Source organism: Pyxicephalus adspersus, chromosome 2, assembly GCF_032062135.1.
Source record: "Pyxicephalus adspersus chromosome 2, UCB_Pads_2.0, whole genome shotgun sequence".
Taxonomy (NCBI): domain Eukaryota; kingdom Metazoa; phylum Chordata; class Amphibia; order Anura; family Pyxicephalidae; genus Pyxicephalus; species Pyxicephalus adspersus.
The window spans coordinates 108,403,631-108,428,094 of NC_092859.1; the positions used below are offsets into that span (position 1 = coordinate 108,403,631).

The 24,464-nt window shown below is 36.6% G+C and overlaps 1 protein-coding gene across 1 annotated transcript; it reads right to left on the reverse strand.

Moving 5' to 3' along the window:
• Positions 1 to 318: 318 nt before the first annotated feature.
• Positions 319 to 23,658, reverse strand: DHTKD1 (dehydrogenase E1 and transketolase domain containing 1). Its single transcript, XM_072401773.1, has 17 exons — positions 23,394 to 23,658; positions 20,865 to 21,020; positions 19,388 to 19,599; positions 18,524 to 18,718; positions 17,014 to 17,283; positions 16,493 to 16,664; positions 15,458 to 15,656; positions 14,243 to 14,555; positions 11,731 to 11,815; positions 11,204 to 11,343; positions 9,555 to 9,705; positions 8,865 to 8,971; positions 8,417 to 8,581; positions 7,439 to 7,521; positions 6,312 to 6,481; positions 5,304 to 5,389; positions 319 to 4,191 (listed from the first exon to the last, which is right to left on the reverse strand). The coding sequence occupies exons 1-17, from the start codon at positions 23,560 to 23,562 to the stop codon at positions 4,081 to 4,083; spliced, it is 2,784 nt and encodes a 927-aa protein (XP_072257874.1). The 5' UTR covers positions 23,563 to 23,658; the 3' UTR covers positions 319 to 4,080.
• Between the last annotated feature and the right edge of the window lie 806 nt (positions 23,659 to 24,464).

A 24,464-nucleotide genomic window follows, 5' to 3' on the forward strand; every position in this document is an offset into this window, starting at 1 on the left:
TTGCACTTTTCTGCTGTTCCCAGCGGTTCTGCTGCACGACAGCACACCAGCTTTCTTAAGCTGCTCTGCTGTTCTCAGCCGGTGTGCTGAAAGAAGGCTGAGCTGCTGTGGGTTGCAGAGTGGTGTGGGCTGTACAAATTAAAGGGCCGTGGCAAAGTTTTGAGCTGTGTTGCCAGGCCTTGCTGTCAGAAAGCTTTGGAACCACTGCTTTAATGGACTCAAAGAAAGTTTATGGTGAATACAAAAATCACATTATTCATACTAATTTGTTAACATTCTTTTGTGAACAGTCAAAATGAAAGCAGCATTATATGAATTTCTATTTAAAAGTGTAATTTTATTGTTGCATAACAAAAAAAAACAAAAAACACCAGTATTTGTTAATTGATTAAAAACAAATTACACGTCTGTAAACTATTTAAAGAAAGCAACATGCAATTGTAAAGCTTGTGTGTCCTTTAAGCATCTTGAGAAACATGATTTTTCCATGGCTTTAGCAGCTGCAAGCTACATCCACAATGGTTTACTTAGGACTCTGGTCCTGTTGAATGTATGAGCCACAAGCTCCAGTTGTTTATATGTAAAGAATTCTTGTGCCACCTATGCAGAGCCATTCCATAGGTATGGATAGAGGGCACAATAGGTATGGATACGAGGGGGTGCTGAGAAGTTGCTGGCTTTGCCCCAAAAAAAGAGAGCCAGAGTTATGAAATAACACATTTATTCAACATCTTACCCCCTGAGACTGATGCATAGGTACATTGTAGTTGCAACTTTTCTAGACCCTTCAAATAAGTCCTTTAGGCTGGGCCGCAAACCAGCTCTCAGCAGCATCTTTGATGTCAGAAATGTCCTCAAAACGTTGCCCCTTCAGGTGTTTCTTCAAATTCGGGAACAGATAATAGTCCGAAGGGGCCAGGTCAGGTGAGAAGGGGGGATGGTGGACCAACTGGAAACCCAGGGTGTTCAATTCGGCAGCCACAACGTTGGACGTGTGCGCAGGTGCATTGTTCAGCAAATAAAAAGGATCCCTTTGATCAACTTTCCACGGCGTTTCGTCCTAATTGCCTTCTTCAGCTGGTCCAGGTTAGCATAATACTGTCCGGTGACACTAGAGCCGAGGTAGGTAGTCCACCAACAGAATACCGTCTTTGTCCCAAAAAATGGACGCCGTGACTTTTTTGGCCGATTTCTGGGTTGGGAACTTCTTCGGCTGTGGGGACCCGATGTGGCACCATTCCTCTGACTGTTCCTTGGTTTCAGGATCATAGACGTGGAGCCAGGTTTCATCCGCAATCACTAACCTAGCCAAAAAGTCCTGTGCAGCTTCAAAATGGGCCAAAACAGCTATGGATGCTTCAACTCGTTTCTTCTGATCACTGTTCAAACATTTCGGCACCCACTTCGCTGAATGCTTGCGCATGTTTAGGATAGTGGTGATAACAAACCCAACATGCTGCCGTGAGATGTAATCAGCTCATGGACAGCATCACAGCTTGTCGGGTCAGTTGAGGTTGGGGGGGGCGCCCACTGCGGAGCTCATCCTTAACAATGAAATGCCCAGTCTTGAATTGAGATATCCAGGTTTTGACAGAGCTGTAGGAAGGACACTTCTCCCCCAGTGTTTTTGACATCTCAGTGTGAATGTCCTTTGCTGACTTTCCCTGGAGAAACCAAAACTTCATGACAGACCGTAACTCAGACGTGAAACTTGCTTGTGCCTCTGCCATCACAGCTTCTCACTTAAAGAAAAAACAGTTTTAAGAATCACAAAGACCTGATATTTGCACAGTTACATACTAAGATATTAGGCTGTCATATGCCCCCACACTCATTTTTCTATTTTATCTGGAAGGGGGCAAAGCCAGGAACTTCTTAGCACCCCCTTGTACATCCCAGCTAGGATAATTTTGCAGCACAGAGCGAAGAGTAGAAAATAGAAAGTCAAATAGAAGACTTGTCAGCAGTTCTGGGGAAAGGTAAGCCATAAGAAAATGTTCTAAATGTACAGCCCATAAAATAAATGCTGAATATATATGCTTGATATGGCAGAACACATGACTAACATAGCCCTTTTTTATAACAAATTTGAAAATTCATATTTTATTATTACACTTTATAGAATACACTACAAACATAATACTGAATTTGTCAATGAAATTACAGCTTCAAATTACACTTATCATAAAAAGGTCAAAGCATTTCATTTGGATTATTTTGGAAGACTACTAGCAGCTGTTTGTAGTAGCTAAAGCCCTACTGTTTGCATTGAAAAGCAAGTCATTTAAGTTACTGTAAAGAGGGAAAATGCTGTTAGCAATCCCTGTAATAAAAAAAAAACAAAATTCACATGATTTTCTATTTATTTACTAAACTGGCATTTATTCTTCAATGTTACAGATTTAAATAAATGCACACATAAGAAAAACAATGCAGTACTCTGCATTTCTAGTTGAAGGTGTTTCTGTTTTACTGGCCTAAACAACATTCCTATAGAGTAGTTTAATCTGTGCAGCTTGTGTACTTCTTATAAAAACAAGCAATATAAATATGTCCATGAAGTATTTAGTCAGTTATCACAATATCAGGGCACTTTACATACTTTTATTAAAAGATTACCCACTTGTGCTTTTATCATTTTACAAAGCCATGTAAACACAGCCACACATTTTTAAATACTTTTTAACCCCTGTATTTAAGAAAACGCTACTCGAGAAGCGTGCAGACTGAAAACCCAACTGTTTTGCAGTGGGGCTGTCATCTCAAAAGCCCCAAAAAAAATTTATATTGTGTGGAAGTCCCAGACAAAAAAACCTGACATAAACAAGTAACACTTGAAGACTGTTTCTAAACCATAGACAATAGATTGAGTTAGGCTTTAAATTGACACATTTACCATCAGTTTACACACAAACATTATACATTCTTATTGTTACCACTTGTATACGTAAATTGTAATTCTTACAATGAATGAGTGCTTTAACACTTGTATTAATAGTAACTAACTATCCTAATATCAGGGTACTATGGTTTTTGTTTGCCTAGAAGTGGTAGAATTTGCATCTTGGCAATGTTTATCTCTTTTATAATAAAAAGTGAATATACAAATAGAAAGTCACTAGTATGTTATGACATGTTCATTGTGAAATTTCACTTGTAATTATTATCAAAAGAAATACAAGATTTTAGTTCACTAAATTCATTTTTGCATATGTTATTCAATATTATATTTGCAGACCTAATCAATTATGTTGTCTAAAATCTGGAAATAATTGGCAGTGTTCGCTATTAATTCTTATAATAGTGTTCAAAACATAGCTGCCAAATGGGTCAAAATGCCATGTACACACAGAAAAGAGAGATGTTCTTACCTCCCCAAAATCCTAAAATGTGCTATTTTACACACTTAATGACAATTAAAGCAGAATTCCAGTCAGGCAGCTAAAAAATGAAATGCATATACAGTTGGAAGTGAGGAAAAAAAAAAAAAGTTTTCAGCCCTAATTTTGCTTACTTCCATATGCACATGTAAACAGACCTGACTACATAGACAGGAGTGCTGCAACCAAAAATCATGTTAGAATGAAACTGTATTAGAGGCTACAAAGCTGAACTAATCTACAGTTGAAATGTGGGAACTATTTCAAGGGATTTGACATTCTGAACAGCCAGTTTTGTAATCCAGAAAACTCTGCCAGACAGCAAAACCACTTAATCACCAGTGTGGTAGAAGCATCATTTGGTCAAGAGCAAACCCCAGCCTGATAACAGGATTAGCAGCAATAAGTTCCGCTGTGCAGGCGATTACAGAAGGCTGATGGCAAAAAAATCAAGATTAGGTATTTATATTGTTCTGAATAATGGCATTAACTGATTTTTTTATATCAATTTGGAGTTTAGGTTGCATCAAAACAAAACCACCTGTGGACTGTATAAACCATGTTACAGATGTAGAGTGAAAAAGTAAGTAGCAATAGTGTTTTGATCCCTATGATAAGGAATTCAGCTTTCTATGAAAAATAAAAAGCTTGTTGTATTCAATGGTTACATTCAAATGTTGATGTTCAAGGATGTCTATAATTAGTTCAGCAATGCAAATGTCTTTTTGATGATATCTTCTTGTTGCTGTTGATGCAGAGTTGCAATACCTACAGCTGGAGCAGGAAGAGCGGGTCTACTGATAAGACGCAGCTACAAAGAGGAGTCAAAGAATATGAATTAATTGTATTGTAAATACTACAATTACAAAACAACCAGTAATAATATACAAGTTTTTAACTTTAAGAATATTTACATTTACCTGAATTAAATACACTCTTAGCTTTTAAATACCCACCCAAACCCAATGCAGATATTTATATATATATATATATATATATATATATATATATATATATATATATATATATCATTATTGTGTACAAGGTGTACATAAGTGTAAAAAAAAGTAAAAATAGGGAAAAGGTCTCATCAAATGACATTTAAGCCATTTAGTCAGGTATTCAGGTTTTAACATACTATTCATAACTAGCAGTAATACTGTGCAGCTGCAGGCACTGTGGAACAAATAATTCTCAAAGTTCACAAGAGTAACTGGGTCATAGCAAATTGATTCCCCACTGTGTTAACTTTAGATAGTAGAAAGCAGGAAGGAAGCCAAGTACCTACTGGGAGAGGAAAGGAGGAAACTAAAGAAACTAAAAGTGCTACAAACTTTAAGGATAATTGGTTTAACAAACCTGCATCTACAAATCTAAGGTTTTTTTTTTAAATATAGTCTATAGTCTGGTCACAGTTCTACTTTAAACTGACTTCATTTATGTCTGTCTCATTTATTAAAGTGCACCTAGTTATATACCATAATTTAGATATGTTTTCAGGGGTCATGATCACAAATTGTTCTTACAATAAAATAACGACTGAATATACTGTCATTCTTTCCGGGCACTAAATATGACCTCATTTCAAAGTAATTTCAACACCATCTAGTACTTTCATAAAAATGTTGCCCTTCTGAAATGACCCGAAATTCCCAGCTTTGATTTGGACTTTAAAGCTTTACCTTGCAATACATACATCTATTCTAGATTCTGAACATATTATTCTGGAAAAAAATGCAAATGTTTCACTGAAAATATTTTAAACTCTATTAAAAAGAAATGACAAAGGCATAGGGCAAAACACAAAGTAAATAAAACACTACAAACCACTAAACAAGGAAAACAAACAGAAATGTCCTAATTTACACATTTTAGCTGCACAAACCCTAGAAGTAAAACAAATGTTAAAATCAACTGTTTTACCTTACAACCCAGTTGCTTCTCAAATCTTGGAGCAATAAAAGTCCACGCACCCATATTTTGTGGTTCTTCTTGACTCCAAACAAAATCTTTTACAAACAGGAAAAAAAAAATACAATTTAAAACTTTCATTTGTTAAAATGTAAAGCCATACTTTTATTAGGCCAATTATTTTGTTTTACACATTGCCAGATTATTACCGAAGCCCAGGCTGGTAAATTATCACTGTGTATGTGATAAAAAACTACTATACCAAATAATATTCTGTAAACATGTAATATGGTCAATATCTACAATAACTGAATTTCACCTTTAAACAATACTCTCCTAGACTTAAAGAAGCTGATTTATTAAAGACGTTGACAAAGTTCATACTAAATCAGCATGTGCGGAGATTCACTTTAATTATCCAGTCATGTGAAGAGAATCCCTGTTTTTTCATCTACACATATTTGGCCAACTGAAGTGAATACACAATATAGTACATGCACATTCTCAAATTCTTTCGTAAATCACCTTTTATTATTTAGGTATATATCTTATGTCTACATTTGTACATTCTAGTATGCACCTTTTAGTTAATAGAGCTTCCATTTTCCACCAGTTTTATTAATTAGTGGCAAAGCATCCAGAATATTACAGTCAGCAAGTTTCTTATCTTTTTTTGTGTTATTTATGTACTATGTTATTTATGTATTATGTGTTATTTTTGTGTTATTCTGTTACATGCCTCTACCTTGGAAAATAAAGCTCCAGATATTGGTCACAAAAATGTAAAGGGCTATCTTTTTAACAGTTGTGGTGAGCCAGCCAAAAGGGAGCAATCAATTTTCCTCAAGGCTGAACAAGTGAAATGGTGGTGCAGCAGACATATCACATAGCTTGAGTGAAACATTTTAAAGGACCATTAAATTATCCAGTAGGTATGACAGGGGGAGGGAGAAGGTTCACAGCATTCAAGGTAGTAGCGAAGAGAGGTAAACTGAACATTGTTGATTAAATCTGGCTTACCTTTGGCTTTTGGATATTTGCTCAATTCTTGCTGGAGCGCTTCCAATGGGAATGGACACAGCTCTTCGATGCGAATAATAGAGAATTTATGTCCTTGCTCTCCAAGTGCCTCCTTCTGTTTAGCCAAAGCATAGTAATGTTTTCCAGAACAAAGAATCACTGTGCTTACACTATGAGAAAAGACATGTGACTTTTTTAAGAACAGCAAATAATAATGTGACCTTTAATGTGAAATTTTTAAAACTGTTATTTTTTTAAATGTAGATAGGTAACAAATGAGAACATTTTTACCTGAAGACACAAGAAATACAAGAATTGTTTAGTTAAGTCTATCACTGTATCACTTGGCAGACAAACATTTTACAATTCATTTTCAAAACCCCAATGGTTGTCTCAGCTTTCTTTCCCTTTCAAGTGAGCCTGCATGATATCCTTTTGAACTGATATTTGCTTACAATTAGCTTTAAATATCTTTTTTGCCCTCTGTAAATTCTCCTTTTCTTATCCTCTTCATACAGACAAAGTCATAGATCCCCAAATCATGGTCTATATATAGGCCATTTAGTATTCTTTAGATTGGATTTCATTTGATCTGCACAAGTGAAACGATTTGATTTCATATGAGACAAAAAAAAATGGGCTATAGTTGAATGTCTGAAGTATCTGCCATAGTTTGGCACACATATCTTTTTCCCATAATTGAACACTTCCCTCTCACTTTAATCTGCCTTGTAACACCCTCTTATCTTAAGTGAAGCTATAAAGGGACACCATGTACATCTGCTTTAACAGGAAAGTAGATGTAAGACTATGCACATGTTTGTATATTTGCCAAAATATCTATTTTCAATACTTAAACTATTAAACTTAAACTATTGTCCTCATCACTAAATAACATCAATGAAAAATTCTGAAGAACTCTGAACTTGTCCAACAATGCTAAGCATATTAGTTTCTATGTCCTGTAGGGCGGTGGAGCGCATATGCATAAACATTGGGGTATCAGAAGCCATGAAGAGTTTTTTTTTTTTCCACACAAAATTACATATGATACTTGATCTACATATTTTTTTTTTCTTTTGATCAAACTTTCACATAAAGGAAGCCTAGGACATGTAATGAGTTACCTTTTAGGATCTGCAACTGCCTCCCCAAGAATAGGTCTAAATGTCTTTCCTGGAGACAGTTCATCAAAACTTGACACAGCAGCCTTGAAAAACATGCAAAAATGTAAAATAATTTACCAAAAATGAACATTTTAGTTATTCTTTACCTAGTGTCCCCAGTAGAATGTATCATTAATGTATGTTATTAGGTACAGTTGCACAACACTAGATTTTTTCCCTTTGCGGCACTAAGGTTTCAGGACATCAGGACATATCTGCATCAAATATGTATATTCTTCCCACAATTGCAAAGGTTTCCTCTAGGTACTCCAGTTTCTTACTACATTACAAACATATACTGGTAGGTTAATTAGTTTTCCCTCCCAAAATTGGCCTTAGGCCATGCTAAAGTCATATGGCTACGTTAGGGACATTAGTATGTAATTTCTCCCCTCTGACTGCTAGTGACATTATTTTGATCTTTGTAAAGCACCGTGTAGAATGTTGATGCTAAAAAAATACAAGATCATAACAGTAAATAATTTTATTCTATTCACACCAAATGGTTCATCTCCTGTACATCACCTTGCCAACTTATTACGTATGCCATGAAATCTAGATAGTAAGGGCTCCGGTATTAAACAGTAAACAAAAGTCACTCTATAAGCCATGGAATTCAGTTAATGTTTTTCTCAGCAATTAGGATTATTTCATATCCCTTCAAATGCTTTTGTGTTTAGTGCCATCTTCACATCTAATTGTTCATAGACATTTTCCAAACCCTCTAGAAAGTAAACTCTGGAGCAGCTAGGCTTGTTACTCCTCTATTATATATCCAGTAATAAATAAATGAATACATAAAAACACCACATTTTTACAATTTAATATGAAACATAACAATCAATTTGCTGTACCATCCCTCCACTATCCTGGGCAGGATTGCTTTAGGATATAAACAAATTTTCAGTAAAACAAAGTGCCAAGTAATAAAATAATTACCGGATATCTGAGCAGCATTTTTGGAGACGCCACAATCAGAGGTTTTCTGAAATTCCGAATCATCTGTCTGCGTAATAAGTGAAAATACTGTGCGGGAGTAGTTGGGTGAACTACAAACATATTTACATTATCCCCATCCACTCCTTCCTCTGCACTGTCACACATCTGTAAAGAAACCCAAATAATATAAGGTTGTTACTCATATTCAAGCAGGAAATAGGTCCTTTTTTTAGTGTATGGTAAAGATCACCAGACCAATCAGTGGCCTATGCATAACAGAGAGCAAATGATAAAGAAATTCTAGAGGGAGATGCAAAAGACTAACTCTTAATATGGTAAAATATATTATAAAAACAGATCACTTTGCATGCATAAATATTTAGATGCATAGTTTTTATATTTTGTTATTGGTTATTACCAACAAACAAGACTACTTTAAAAACCTTACCTGCAAAAAGCGTTCAATACGACAGGAGGAGTGCTCTGGACCAGCACCGTCATAGCCATGGGGAAGCAGTATCACAATTCCACTCTGCAACAGCCACTTAGCCTCACCTATTAAAGTAAGGTAAAACTTTAATATATGCAGTACATGCCATGCTCACACACCATCATGTAAAGAAAATTTTGCCCTAATTTCTAATACCTTGAACTAAATCAAGAATGAAATAAGGGGTGTAACTATAGGTACATTTCATACCACATGATGAAGAATGATAAGCTGCTAGGAAGATATCTGAAATATACAGGCTTAGGCTATATAACCCATTTTATAAATACATTTATGTGGCTAAAATAAAAGTTGTTCAATATATTCAATGGTATTCTAAAAATGAAACAATTTTTGTCCCGGGTTTTGGCACCCAAAAAAAAAAATTTGAAAATAGTTTATGACCTTAACAGTTGCAGGAGGGTGAAACCCTAAAAACATTTTTAGATGCAATCTGAATGATAAGTTAACTAACTGTAGACAAACTTTAAAAAAAAGCAAATATTCTTTTTGAGAACAGACAGAAGGAATAAGGCAGACAGCTCTGAATAAAAAAAAGCACTTCACATCTATGTAGAAAAAGAAACTATTTTTTTAGTTCATCCTTTGTAATATCACTCTTCTTGCGGACATTCTATACCATCATACCTCCAGAAATAAAAGTGTCAAATATAATCTGGGCACCATTGAAGAAATCTCCAAACTGCGCCTCCCATATTGGCAGTAACTTGGGGCTTTCTATACTCATGCCATATTCAAATCCAAGGACAGCTTCCTCTGACAAGGCACTATTGCTTACCTTTGGAGAGAAAACAAACTTACTTAATAGTACTACACATAGAAGATGATGAAAAACAGACAAAACAACGTAACAAATTAACAGAGATTAGTAGTCAAATAAAGATTTTTACAGAAACATGCACTTTAAAAAAAGAAACCCCACCTTACTGCTGCACCAGACTACATTTAGAATTGATTGACTGATCTAGACAACTATGTATAGGTATCACAGCTATTTTATGTTAACTATTGCAGTGTTTATTATCCTACTTATGAAGTAGGAAACAACTAACTGGTGAACTGGAAAAATTGAAGACTAGTCTTTAAAACAGGAGTGGCACATTTTGGCAAAAGTGATAAAAAACTAAATCTGCAAAAATAATTAGCAGCAAACATTAGATTAAAATGGTTCGCACTACAGTTTACTATGTTTCACAATTTTATGTTTTGAACCAACCTTGCAAGCTCTTTATTTGCAAAGTCCATTTTCAAATTTTGACACACAAAAAAATGATGTGCAAAATTGAGAAAAAATAAATCTAAAAGTAGTAAAAAAAAAACATTTAGCAGCAATTTGTAACTAGAAAAGAGAAGAAAGGCATACATGTTTTGCTGCCCTTTAAAGTATACCACGTAACCCTTACACTCAAGTTGAACTGCAATACAATCAGCATCTGTAGTTTCTAGCTTTTGACCAGCCCCTTTTTCATGTCTGACTTTACAGCTGACCCAGTATTGCAGTAGACCGTATCGAGCAAAAAAGATCACAGCAACCATGTTCAATTGCATGGATAACATGGGACCATATACCAGCTAGGCTAATGTAAACACTGTTGTAACTTGGGGCTTTATATTCATTGGAATAATAGATTTGGGGTTTACAGTTAAGAAAAACTGGATTATATACTACAGTATTCTAGTAAGCAACATTTCCATTTGGAATTCCTTTGCCAGAAAGGCTTTGTGGTGCCATGCAAGGCCACATAGTCAACATCACTGGAAGGGAAAAGGGTAACATTTAAACTGGTGAACTGGACATAAGGTGGTGGGTAAATAAAGACGGAAAATGTTTTGATCCAGTGTTCAAAACTCTTAGGAATTTCAAAACTTGCTGACTTTCTACATAGTCAGGAAAGTATGTTATCATTTCCACTGGGCCTCTATAAGAAATGTAGGAACTTGCATCTCCCAGGCAAGGAGGAAGTCCCATTCATTAACCCTTTTTAGAACCCTGATTTATTAAAAGTTCTTCAAGGCTGGAGAAGATACACTTTCATCAGTGAAGCTGGGTGATCCAGCAAACCTGGAATGGATCTGGTCCAGAACTGAAAACATTTGCTAACAAATAGCAAATTATTTTGAAGAAATTCATACCAAGTTTGCTGGATCACCCAGCTTCACTCATGAAAATGTATACTCGCTGGCCTTGGAAAGCTTTAATAAATCAGGGCCAATGTCCCTTTTAACAGCAACAACAAAAATTACTTTATATTGTTTGGTCATTGGAAATTACACACCTCCAAAAAGCCTGTCTGGTCAGGGGTTATGTGGTTTAGAGGAATGTGGGTGTCACTGGTCTCTTGACAAACCACCATTGCATGTCTCTGACTGAAGGTTCCACGTCCAACATCTTGTCCACTTATTCGAACATTAAATCCTGAAGAACACAAAAGAATGAAGGAAAGAATACCATCACATAAAAAGCACAGCAGATGCTTGTAATCCAACAGTAAAATAATTTGTAGCTTTAACATATACATCTTACTACAAACAATTATTAAAAGAAATGCTTTGGAATTGGTAGTTATGTTCTTTTCCAGACCTGAAAGTTAAACAGGTTACTCAAGGAGGTCTTACTAAAAAATAAGGGTACTGGGAAGCAAGTTGAAGGACAGTTGTGTTTGTATGGGAGTATTCTTTACTTCTAGCTTTCTTTGATGATAGATTCATTTTATTCTCTTCCGACCATCATATAAAGATTTTGTTTGCAAACATTAGTTAAAGCACTGTAAATTATATGTAGTTAAAACGGTAATTATATTACCTTGGCACAGCAATGATCCAAATGCCAAAGACTCAGCTGTAGCCCAGTCCAGCTTTGTTCCTTCCTGCAACTTTTGTATTCTAGACTAAAAAAAAAAACAGAGATATACAGCTAATCAACAAAAAGGTAAGATCTACAAATCAGATACAAAGGCTAAGAGAATAGTAAACTGTAATAACACCAGGCTATGTTCAAGCTTCTGTTGTCAAATATATTAAAGGGATTATATGATTTTTTTTTCAACTTAGAAGACCCACCTGTTTTTCACTGATGGAATCGATTCTCTTTTCATACTACTACTGCTTCATATACCAAAGTATTTGGCTTATCATAGATATGGAGTAGCAGCTACATCTGTGGGTTCTATGAGTGAGATACCAATCTCAGTATGTATATTCAAAACATGGAGGAAAGAAGGAATGGGATTTTTACTCTCTGCAACATCATATAGCGACAACTGATAATTCATCACATTTTAAAACATCTTGGTAAATTTTTTATAGGTTCTCCATATAGTAGTGGCTTTTTGTTTGAAAATCATTATTTTCAATACTGCTGACGTGTGACCTTATGTTATTTTATTACTTAACCCATGGACTTGTGATACTTTTCTATTAGTGGTATACTATAAATGATTACTGCAATACGCCTATTGCAGCCTATATTTTATGTGTGTGTTTTCCCCCAATATATATATAGTTATGTGCAATATTATGTTTTAAATCATATTACCTCTACTCCTGAAGATGCAGCTGGACTAAGCAATGTGAATATGAGGGGAGGTGCTGTACAAAATACCTTTGCACATTTTTATATGTGGAAACATAATATCAAAAGCATAATCTTTGTCTAGTTGGGAGAGTGAGAACTGTGGTACACCTGAGTGATATGCATGTAAAGATAACATAATTGTATACCATTCTTTTGACCACATTTATCTTTTAGTGTGATCTTTTTGAATTTTGGACCAATTCAATCAGGTTTTGTAAATAAAGTTGTATGTTTTTTAATAAAATATGAATGGTCAATATATGATGTTGCAGAGGTCTGTATAAATCCAATTTCTTCTTTCGTCTTGGCTTATCATGAATCTTTCAATAGTGGTTCAAATACTGAACATTTCATTTCTCATTAATTAAAGTTTATCCAAGTACTACTTATGTTGAAAACGGCAATGCTAATTCATCTATTATTATTATTACTAATAATAAACAGGATTTATATAGCGCCAACATATTACACAGCACTGTATATTAAATAGGTGTTGCAAAAGACAGACAGCGACAAAGGAAGAGAGGACCCTGCCCCGAAAAGCTTACAATCTGGGGGGGGGGGGGGGTTAGAGTATCACACAATAAGAGGGGATAAATGTAGTGGTGGGAAGTAGTCAGGGTTTCAAAAGATAGAAGAAGACCGGTAGACAAGTTTAAAAAAATGGATTTTGAGTGCTCTTTTAAATGAGCAGAAAGTAGGAGCAAGCCGAATAGGACGAGAATGACCATTCTAGAGAGTTGGGGCAGCTCTAGAAAAGTCTTGGACCTGTGTGTGTGATGAGCTTATGAATGAGGTCTATATGAAGTCAGTAGTAGGTCTTTAGAGCAGCAAAGCAAAGTAGCTAGGGGAGTGTTTTTTTACCAGGTCAGAAAGGTAAGTGGGGCAAAAACTGTGGAAGGATGTAAAGGCAAAGCACAGGAGCTTGAATTTGATTCTAAGGTGAAATGGAAGCCAATGAAGAGAAGAAGAGCGGTGGGAGGGATGGATGAGTCTGGATGGATAGATCTAACCATCTATTCCCACATGTCAGAGCTCTCTACAATTTCTATCTTGCAGATAGCCACTGTAGCCACTGCATGACTGTACTTAACCTTCAGAGGTTGAATCTTCAGTGTCTCTGTAATAAGTCTGTCGATATACAATGACAATGACACCACCCTTCATTTCTTGACTGGTTCTTTATTTTTTCCAAGAGTGACAACTTATAATAAAGTACAGGTTGACAGTCAAAAACCCAGCAATCCAGGCCTGAGGAGTGCCGGATTTTTAAAAAATCTGGACTTTTTACGGTTAAATATGCTGTATATATTTACCAGAAAATGACTACCTGTACAGTCCTTTAAATAGATGCTGAATCCATAATGGGGGTATACAGCAGCAAATAAATGATAAGGAATGAGCAGGAAAGCACGTGAAAGCAAGACCCAAAAGCTGATTCTGGAGTACCGCGCCATCAAAACCCAAACGGTGCCTCCAGAAAACAGTGTAAATTTGAAAATGCGCTCCAATATCCATGCCTAAAATCTGAAGGAACCGGAGTATCGATGGCCAGATTTTTGAATGTCAACCTGTATAGTCATTTTTCAGCTGTGACAAGATACATGATACATGAAGATACAAGTGCAATATGGAGCTTACAACAGCCTCTGTGCGCTGATACTGTTAGATGTGATAGCAGAAAGAATAGCAAGTGTTCCTCTGAACACAGACACATTACACATTTTTATTTAGAACTAACCTGTGCATGCATCTTGAGAAGATGACTATGCAGTTGAAACTCCTCAGGAACCTCCACAGATTTGGCTCCAATAAACTTAAGCAGGTCACTAGGAACCCCAGTGTCCCATGTTGTGATGCGTGCACCTGGTTCTAGCATTTCACTCCAGTTACTTTGAAGGTTGTTGAGGGGTGGAGTGTAAAGAGTCATATTAGCAAGATGGTCATTTAGCTTGGCATAATAAGATGTCTTTGTATCTGAGACTTCATCTTTAGTCAATAACCCTTCAGACAGTAAACGATCTGTATATACATCTGGGATACTTTTTCTGGATCTAAAGAGAATTAGTCATGCGTTTGGTTAGCTTTGAATCACATACGTGGAACAGTTATAAAATAAACTCTGCATCAGCTGTTATTTAAGAAGGAAATTCAGAAAAACCTTATTGCTAAGCTACAGTGTCTATGGCCTTGTCACTACATTATGTGTCTGAGGGTCACATTAATCTATATATAGTGTGACAGTGTCACAGTTATTTGCTAAAGAGATGATGGGCAGTGTGTAAGTCATGTGCAGATGGCGGTACAGGGTATGGTAAAGGCTCCTGTAGAAGTCATTTAGGATTTTCCTGACATTTGAGGCTGTGCAAAAACTGGTTTGGGCACATGGAGCTAGCCAAGTAAGGGCTGAGCAAGTTCTTTGGCTAACTGGTCCAAATGTCGTATTGGACACCAGAGCCAGGTGAAACACAGGTAAGGTATTTACCTGTGAAGCTGTGAGAAGCTGGGGGCTAGCTGCTGACAGGGACAGAAACTCAGAGAGCTCTCTCTGTGTATGTGTGAATCAGAGACTGCAAGCTTGTGTTACAGGTGGCCATGCCAGATGAAGCCAAGGACTGTATGTTTGTGCTGCCACACTAATCCAGCACTGTCACAGACTAATTAGAAGCTCAGCCTAGCAAACATTTATTTTCCTGTTTTTTTTTCACTGAAGCCTAACTACCAAAGGTCTGTAGTCTCCTAATTTCTGGGATCCATAAGTACTATGAATTTACAACAAATATATATAGGTCTGGCAGGTTTACTGACCTTTAACCTAAGTTAAACGTTAAAGGATAAGAAATACATTTACTATAATATATGAGATAAAGAAAAAGGATATCATGATACAGATAATCTATAATTAAAACAGAGATGGTTTGTCATTAGGGAAAATATTAAAGAATGCTAGACTCACCGAATAATTTTGTACATATCAGGATTAGTAAAGAAAGGTTCATCCAATTCATTATGGCCCCACTGTCGATAACACAACAAATCTACAATGACATCCTTCCTGAAAAGCCTCTGATATTCAACAGCTAATCTTGTTGCCTTAAGCACTTCTTCTGGACAATCTCCATTGACATGAACTACAGCACAGCCAACTATTTTACCTAAAACACATGAAAAAGTATTTCCTTTACCACTTACAAGTTAGTAACACTAACAAATCTCAAATAGTAATTAAATATGTAAAATGTGTAAATAATGGCATTGTGACAAGTGACATTTTAGTGAGATAGGTGGCTATTGGCCAATACAGACAGACCGTCATTAAGCTGGACACTGATAATTTAAGCCAATTATGATCAAATTTGTTCATATTTTTATTGGAATGATACTGAAACTACATAAAAGTACTTTAAAGCTGCACAAAATTTCTATAAAATGTTCCTAAAAAAGAGACAAAAATGTTAGACAAAAATATGTAGAATTAAAACCTTGCGTACTTGAGTAAAATATTTTGAAAAATATTATTAGAAAACCAGTGTACTTATGCAAGATAGTCTTAATGTAATAAATTGTGGAAGCTCATTTATAAAAGCTTTCCATTTGTCACCCATTTACTAACCCCACTTCTCTCCAACCCACTACTGGAGAATGATGAGGAGTCTAATAAAGCTGCACTGTTTCTGTTCAAGAATTTCACTGTGTCCTGCCGGATGGCTGCTTACTTGGACACACTTTCAGTCCTCCTTTTACTCACAGAAGTAAAAACAATTTGCAACTTGTGTTACTGCTCTGTTAGGTTCAATGAACACAAACACAGAGATCAGATAGGATGAAGAGTCATCTGATATTTTGTTTGCGGTTAATAGTTCACCCCATTTGTAAACATACCTTCTAATCCTTTAAACCTTAACCTGGAAACCATGATACATCAATGGCAGCTTCCAGAGCTTAAACATACATGCAAACTTTAACTACAATTTCACTTGGTATCACTTACCGATATCACTACTATACAAAGAAGACCGGCCACGATCTGAAGGAGTAGTATACCCAAGCTGGTTATTTACAATTAGATGGATGCTGCCACCCACTCGATAGTGAGGTAGATTTGAAAGTGTAAATGTTTCAGGGACAATGCCTTGACCAGAAAATGAAGCATCACCATGCACCTTTAAGAAGGAAACAGAATATTCCCAAATATCTACCATTATCCATTGTAATGATAATGAACTTTTTAAACTAAAATCAAAATGTTTAAAAGAGCCTATCCATATCACACCTCGTCATTACAACACAGCGTAAGCTGTTTTTTTAATTAAGAGCACTGATTATTATGTTCTGTAAAGAAGCATATTGGAAGAAGGGATTATAGGGCAAACTATGATCAAAAAGTATGCCACTGAAACTACTGAAGCAAAAAAACATTTCATAAAGTGGATATTAGATACATACAGTTGTAAAGCAGAGTTTTAATTAATTTTATTAAGAAAAAGAAAATCATCTGTCTTAGCTTTTTACCTGAAGGCAAACAACTTTGTCCCCAGGTTGTGCAAGCGGGTCAGAAGAATAATCTCCATCTGAGAGAGACTGCTGTCTTGCTCTAGTTTTGCCAACTGCTACAGGGTTTATGGCTTCCAAATGTGAAGGGTTTGGTAACATTGTTACATGGAGAGTTTTATCAGAACCAAAATCCAAATCCACAGAGGACGTCAAGTGGGAAAGGACATCCCCAATAGCCGGAGAATTTTCTGGGAACTCGCTTAAACCACGCATTTTACGAAACATTAACTACAAAGATAAAACAAGCAAAATATTAATTTTGTAAATAATCCTCAGGTGTACATAAAACCATACACTTAAGAAAATGAGCACATACTTCATGAAAGATGATTTCATATATTTAGGGCAATTATCAAATAGGAAGACCTGTATTACTAACTAAATGGTATCATTTAAATATGTATTCCAAATGTTATTTGCAAAAAAGAAACTGGAAGTAAACTTAAAGCTGGCCTTTTCTCTGGTACAGAGCAGTTCTCTGCTGAGCCCGTGTAACGATGAATGAAGAGTGCCATGATGATGCCACCATGCATGCATAATAAGTCTCTAGTGTTCTGGTGTGTCATTCAACATGAAAAAAATGTGGGAATCTTGAAAAAAAAAAAAGACATTAGGCAAGAGACAGCTCTGAAATAAAGAAAAGTATAAAAGCATGAGCTATTTTTTTTCACTTTGGGATCTTGTCTTTTTGCCCATTTAAAATGAATTGTTTTTTTAATACAATGTTCTCCCCAGCTTCTTTTAGCCGGGTGGACCACCCAGCACATTTCAATAACCACCCAGCTCTTTTTGGGTAATTACTGAAAAGTGAGGACACAATACAGGGGCCAAGGTAATATAATTACTAGTTTACCTATTTTACACTACACCTATGGAGTCAGACCGATAGCTTTGCAATAAGCAAAGCTCATAATGCTGGGCAATAGAATCAGGGATCTACTGTGTTGGCTGCTTTGGGTATCACACAGTTACATATGATTGACCCTCCCATTAGAACTAAGAGATAAAAGTAAATAGGTAATGTGATGTGTAGTGGAGTGTACAAGCCCATTTGGCTCATCAAAAATGTATTCTCTCCACTGCTTATACACATTTGCAATCACAATCTGTTTGCTCCCTTTATCAAAAAATATTCATGTTTGTGTTTGAGACATAACCAATTGTATTGTAATATATCTGGGTTTAGCGGACTATTGCCTGAAAAAGAACTAAAGTAATGAGAAAGTGAGATTAATTCCTTCTATATTACACACGGCTAAATTTCAGTTAATATCAGTACACTGATGTGTACCAATAAACAACAGAGGGAATAGTTTTCTAGAAGAACCCCTCTTTATAAAGAAAAGGGCTGAAGTGGCAGGTCTATTTTTATACTCTGTCAACCCAGTTTACACTTGGCCGAGATTATTAAATATCAAACAAATGTTTAAGGTAGCAAATACCAGAATAGGGAAAGGAGAAAAATTACCTCTGGCGGGAAGTGGAGAAGTCCTGTTAGAAGATTAAGCCTCCCTCTGTGAGGCATTCCTATAACAACATCACTCACACCACTGAAGGAACAGATCCTAAACATCTCATTGAAGAATCCCATCATGCTTTCTGCTCCCTCTCCTCCATAGCGCTTTACAGTGGAAAATTTGGTGGCAAGAAAATGGTCGAATTCCTGTAAGAACATTGGGCATTTAAACTCACACCACAAATACCAAAACAAGGTTTGTAACTACAGAATAGAAATTGCCATTTTTCTGTTAACAGATGGTGATTTTTTTGAGAAGTAAACAGATTGTCTGATCATTACACATTTGATTCCAAAAAATTGTTTAAAAAAATTGAAAAATAAAGAAACCTTTCTCCACCATTGAATAATTTTGAAAATGTAGAATTTTAAACATGAGCATTCAGAACCAGAATGAGGGAACTTGTAAACAACACATACAATGGTAAAAAGATTTGGCAAATATAATACCCAGCATTTATCAAGTACACTCCGAGACCAATTAAATCAGTTCAATCGTGTTAGAAGATGGTAGGGAGCCACTCAAGCCGAGCCTGGATTAGTTCTTAATGCACATAAGGCTTTGGCGGATTGTTTGTAAAAAGTGCCAACATTTTTTTAAATTAAAGTATAGTAAATTAGTTTGAAAGTTTACTTATGTCACTACATGGTTTACTTATAAAAATGCACATACATTTTTGACAGGTGCTGATTAATGATTTTCTATGTATCTACTAAAAAAAATAATCAAATGCATTACAATGTTAACATTAAGCTTCAGTTGTCATTTAACTGTATTAATAAAGAGGTCCTCTATTTTTCTCAAATATACATTACCTGACATTCCAGCATCAGTTTGGCCAAGTGCTTTCTCTCTTCTGTAGAAAAGGTTTCCCTTTTCAACTCCTCAAACCTTTTAGAGAACCATTCTCTTTCTTCCAACTGCTGTAACTGACTTGTTTCAATGGAAAGCTGTCCACAGTAAGTGTGGTCGAGGTATTCTAAAACCTCTTCCAGTGTTGCTTCTTCCTTTCCCATATTCAGTATCCCTATTAATGAGAGTTAAAAAAAAACAATCAAACAAATACAGCAATTACAAGTAATTATTAAGTCACTACATATATAGGTGACCAATATAAGACATTGAGGAGAACAGATAAAGGGCTTGTTTAGAAGGGTGCGTTTGATCTGCTTTGCCAGCAATGCAAATGCATTTTAATGGGATCTACTGCATCTAACAATGTGAAACACAAAGAATATCAAACACAGCCAGAAGAAGGTCATCCATAATACCTCAATATATTGAACACTAGGAATCTGCTGCCCTGCGTTTGATTTCATACACAAGAAAATTATTCTCATTTAATAAGCCCTACAAATGTTGCAGATGTATTCAAACTTTTCATCATCCAGAGGGAACTTTTTTATTCTGTCAGCTGAAATCAGCATTCAGTTTGTGCTTTAGTTGGTTTATACTGAAACACAGCTGTGGACATGTTGGTTTTTCTCTTGTTAAAACTCTTTCAATCACAGAATGGATTTTGAGGTTTAAAACTAAATGTCATGAAAGGCAAATTTAGTTAAAAAACGAATGTATTCCCTGCTAGAATCTTGGGTATGTTTTGTGTATTTCTTTTAGATTTGTGCACTAACCCAATGTAAAACTTTGCCCCTGTATGGAAGCGTCCTGTGTTTAACCAGTCACTACAGTATGTCACTTTGTGCGAGACAACACAAGGTATTATTATTATTATATAAACAAATTATTTAAATAAAAGGATTTATATAGCACCAACATATTATGCAGGGCTGTACATGAAATAGTATCTGCCCTTCCTGTAGTTTTCTTTAGGCAGCATAGCGTGCTGCAAAGTGGTGATGTTATCATGACTTTTAATAAATAGTTTTGTAAAGGTATTCGGTGCACACAAGTGAATGTTTTTGTGTCTTGAGTTCAGCTATAAAATACATTCATACCAGTGTTCTTCCCAGCCATTTTTAATGGGGCGCTCCACCCAGCACTTTTTAGCAACCAAATGGCTATTTTTGGGTGAATACTGATGAATTGGGTCACAATACAGGGGCTTTCATCTGCCTACAATTTCTTAAACTGCTTAAAAAAAATTCTGGGTTGAGCACTGCATGCCATTCATTGAGACAAAGATGAACACAATAAAAACATTGCCATATGTGGGAAGATGCATGTATAAAACAATCTAGATGCCATTGCAGCAATTAAACCAATACACTTAGTTGTTGGACACTATTCAATGAGATATATTATTGGCCTGTAATTTAATGGAATTTGTATTACCTGCTGTGCGAAAGGGCCCATGAAGGATATCAGTAAGCACTTGTATTTCTGGTACCATATCCAGAACTGCTTGACCAGCAAAAAGTGGGTTGATTTTGGCAGCTTTGTGTCCATGCTCACGATAAGCTGTAACAAGTCGTGCAAGACCATGATCCACTGCAAGACAGAAATAACATAGTGGAATTAAAAAGTTACATTACAGCAGTAAAGAAGGTGGAAACAAATTACCAAAAAGGGTCAAATAAAGGGAGAGGTATTCTATATTTTTTCAATGCTTTAATAAAAATTTGAGTGTGAAAAATGCAAACAGACTACTAAATTTCCCAACACAGAAAACATTTGTTTAGGAATATTTTTACACAAAAAAGCATCTCACTGCCATTGCTGAGGGAGAAACGCTAAAGTCAACTAGTTAATGCAGTTTGGAGATAATGACCTAAAGACGTCTGAAATGGTAGTTAAAGAAAATATTGCTAACTTCAGCCTGAAACAAGTCATCTGATCTTAAAAAAGGAGGGATCTAGTATAAAAAAACAAAAGTCACAACATAAATTTTTTTTTTTTTTTTTTTTGTGGAACATTCCCAAATCTAGTGAGGGGGAAAAATTGTGCCAATACAAAAAACAGAAAAGCATTATTCCGCAGAACAGCTGTACATCAAAATGCATTGCCACAACTGCCTTCATTTTTATTTTTAATGTGAATTTTGAATAGGGCTCTATTTATAAATTATTCCCCCAGCCGAATTCTCTGAAATTTGCTGGTGGCGATGTCTATGGTGGAATCTTTCTACAAGTCTCCTATTAAAACAATGAACCGTTCTGCCACCTAGTGGCCACCTTTCAAAAGTGCACAGCTGTCACAATAGGAAATGAATAAGGAAAGAAACTATTTGTATGGGAGAAATTAAGATTTAAATGTATAAATAGAGTCTACAATGACTTATAGACAATGGAATGTCAACATGCATTGATTTCCATTGTCTATAATTCATATCCCTAATGGTTCCTTATAGGAGGTCACAATCTTATATCCTCACTAGTCATAGTCTAATATTCCTAATGTAGTTTAAGACCAAATTTTTGGGGGTGAAGTCATATAATACATAGGTATATTTTGTGGGAGAAATCCTATGCAAACATAGAACATGCAAACCTCACAATGCAGATAGTGGAGGAGAACCTGGAATCTTGGCTGCCCCATGATGTCCCACAGTAAGTAAGATTGCAGAAACAGTAACCAGAATAAATATAGATCCATAAAAGATGAAGCAAACATAGTTTCTGTACCCAGCACTTCCCGATTTCCAAAGATATAACGATACTTCTTGATGATGGCTCATACCAATCCTCTTACTTTTGTTCTCCTGAATGCTGATATCACTATTATAGTGGAAAATAAGATGGATAGCCCGGATATCCCAGATATCCCCACCCCCAATGATATTTATCTAATAGTGGGGTGGTCATGAAAACCCAAACGGAAGGTTCTAGGGCCATGTGTGTTAAGTAGAGGTCTACGAATATTTGTAATTACATAAACCAGGCTACTGCTGGGTAAGAGTCTTTTCTTCTTCACTTTTGGTGACAAATCTGCTCCAAAATACACTTTATTGATTTTAGTTACTGTTTCACAGCAATGAGTGACTTGCATGATGCATACAGAGAAGCAGAATGGCTTTGAAAAAACTTTCAGGTCTGAGGTAACCCCTTCTATAATTACTATATGCACAGCTCACAGTGTGGTGGTCAGTGGGAAGAATGGCAACTTTACAGTTACTCACAAAGGTCATTGGTGACACCTAAACTGAACTGACACAAACTGCCCATTGCTTAAAGAACCCCGATGTATACATAGGCAGCTATTCCTAAGCTTTTTGCTTGTTCTCCAGGACCCTGGCTACACCCTTACTAATTGAGGCCAGAGGACCTCTGACATGACTATGTGCCTGGATCCTACACTATACTATACTACACCTTTACTAAATGTGACCAATGAGCCCCCAGTGCCAGATGCATGTTATGCACACATCTGAATTTGTGCTGATTATTGATCACCTATATTATTTCAATTGCTATTTCTTGTATACACAAGTATGAACTTTTATTTATCATTTTTTCGAGGCATTTAGTATGGTGTAAATATCTCAGCACTCACATGGCCAAGGGTGGCAGCACAACATGCACAGAACAGTTGAACCATTTGGGGAGGGTGATTCTTTTCACATAAGGTTTGTTATTTTAATTTTTTGAAACAGAACATTATGTCCACCATAAGGCACTAGATGTTTATATATAAGTAGTATTAAGATGAGTAAACAACACCACATGACCTTGTTTTTACCCCTTGCTTGCTGAGCTGAGTGATTCTAAAGGTAGTACCCCCCCCCCCATCTTGTGTCTTGGTATCTCCCTCAGCCATGTCCCAGGTAGATTTCCCCTCACGCACAGCTAGGCACTACAAGACATGAAGCGTACACTACCCACGTGACGGGGGTCTACCAATGACAGCCCCCCCACACACACACACCTGTACTGCCAGCAGCTGACTCGCTGAGCTGTCCACGCACTTGGCTGCCATTAGTGTCGCTCTTCTTCGGTCTATAACCGTATACACCGCGCTCGGTGCGATAACATCTGTACAGAACCGGCCGCCACAGTCTAGTCCCACGTACACACAGCCCGAGCCAAGCCGACATGATTATCAACCCCACACACAGCACCCAATGCTGCAGCCACTAAAGTGTTAATGTCTAGAAACCAATGTATGAGGAGCGCGCAGACGCAGCTCACTAGGAATTGGGAAGAATAGGACGGACAACGCCCCCTAAGGCGGATTGGTTGGCTCTGGGGGCGCGTTACCGAATGTGTGGGGTTATTAGCCAATAGCGTTGAGGGGCGGGATGGGGATAGTAATGATAGTGGAGAAGCAGCTGTCCCTGACTGGACAGGGCAAAGGGGGATGAAGGGACAACAAGTGGGTAGAAGGTGACACGGTGAGTTCCATGGTGGAGAAGAATAAAAAGGCTGACAGACATCTTTGTACACTAGATAATGGGAAGGCAGATGGACAGGACTGTCACTTCTCTTCAGTATTTTATAAATCCAAATACATTGCTGCAGAAGCACCTTAAAAAAGTGACAACACTCACCCACTGTCTTTTAAACAAGCCATAGTGTTGTCACCAGCAATGTGCTTATTGCAAGACTTCTCATTATAAGTGGCAGATGTGCCCACACGTTAAAAGGTATATCGGTAGTTAGTTGGAATGGTTGGCCAGGCTCAACTGGAGTTGTAGTATTAACCTCCCTGGCGGTATGAATTTTAAGTATTTTAAATGAAAAAGCTGTACATTTAAAAATACTTAGTATTTTAAATTCCCGCCATACACTCACAATCAGATTCCAGGCCGGCATCTGCTTCCCCTTCCTGGCCTTGCGCCCCCATTGCTAACACGCAGATGCTGGCCGGGCATCCCCAGGTTACACAGAGGCCTGGTCGGTATCGCCAGGGGAAGAAGATGCCGGGCATTGCTGGAGCACAATAAAACTCCCTGGCAATTCCACCCGAGTGTGGCTTGGGGTTACCGCTTTTGGTATG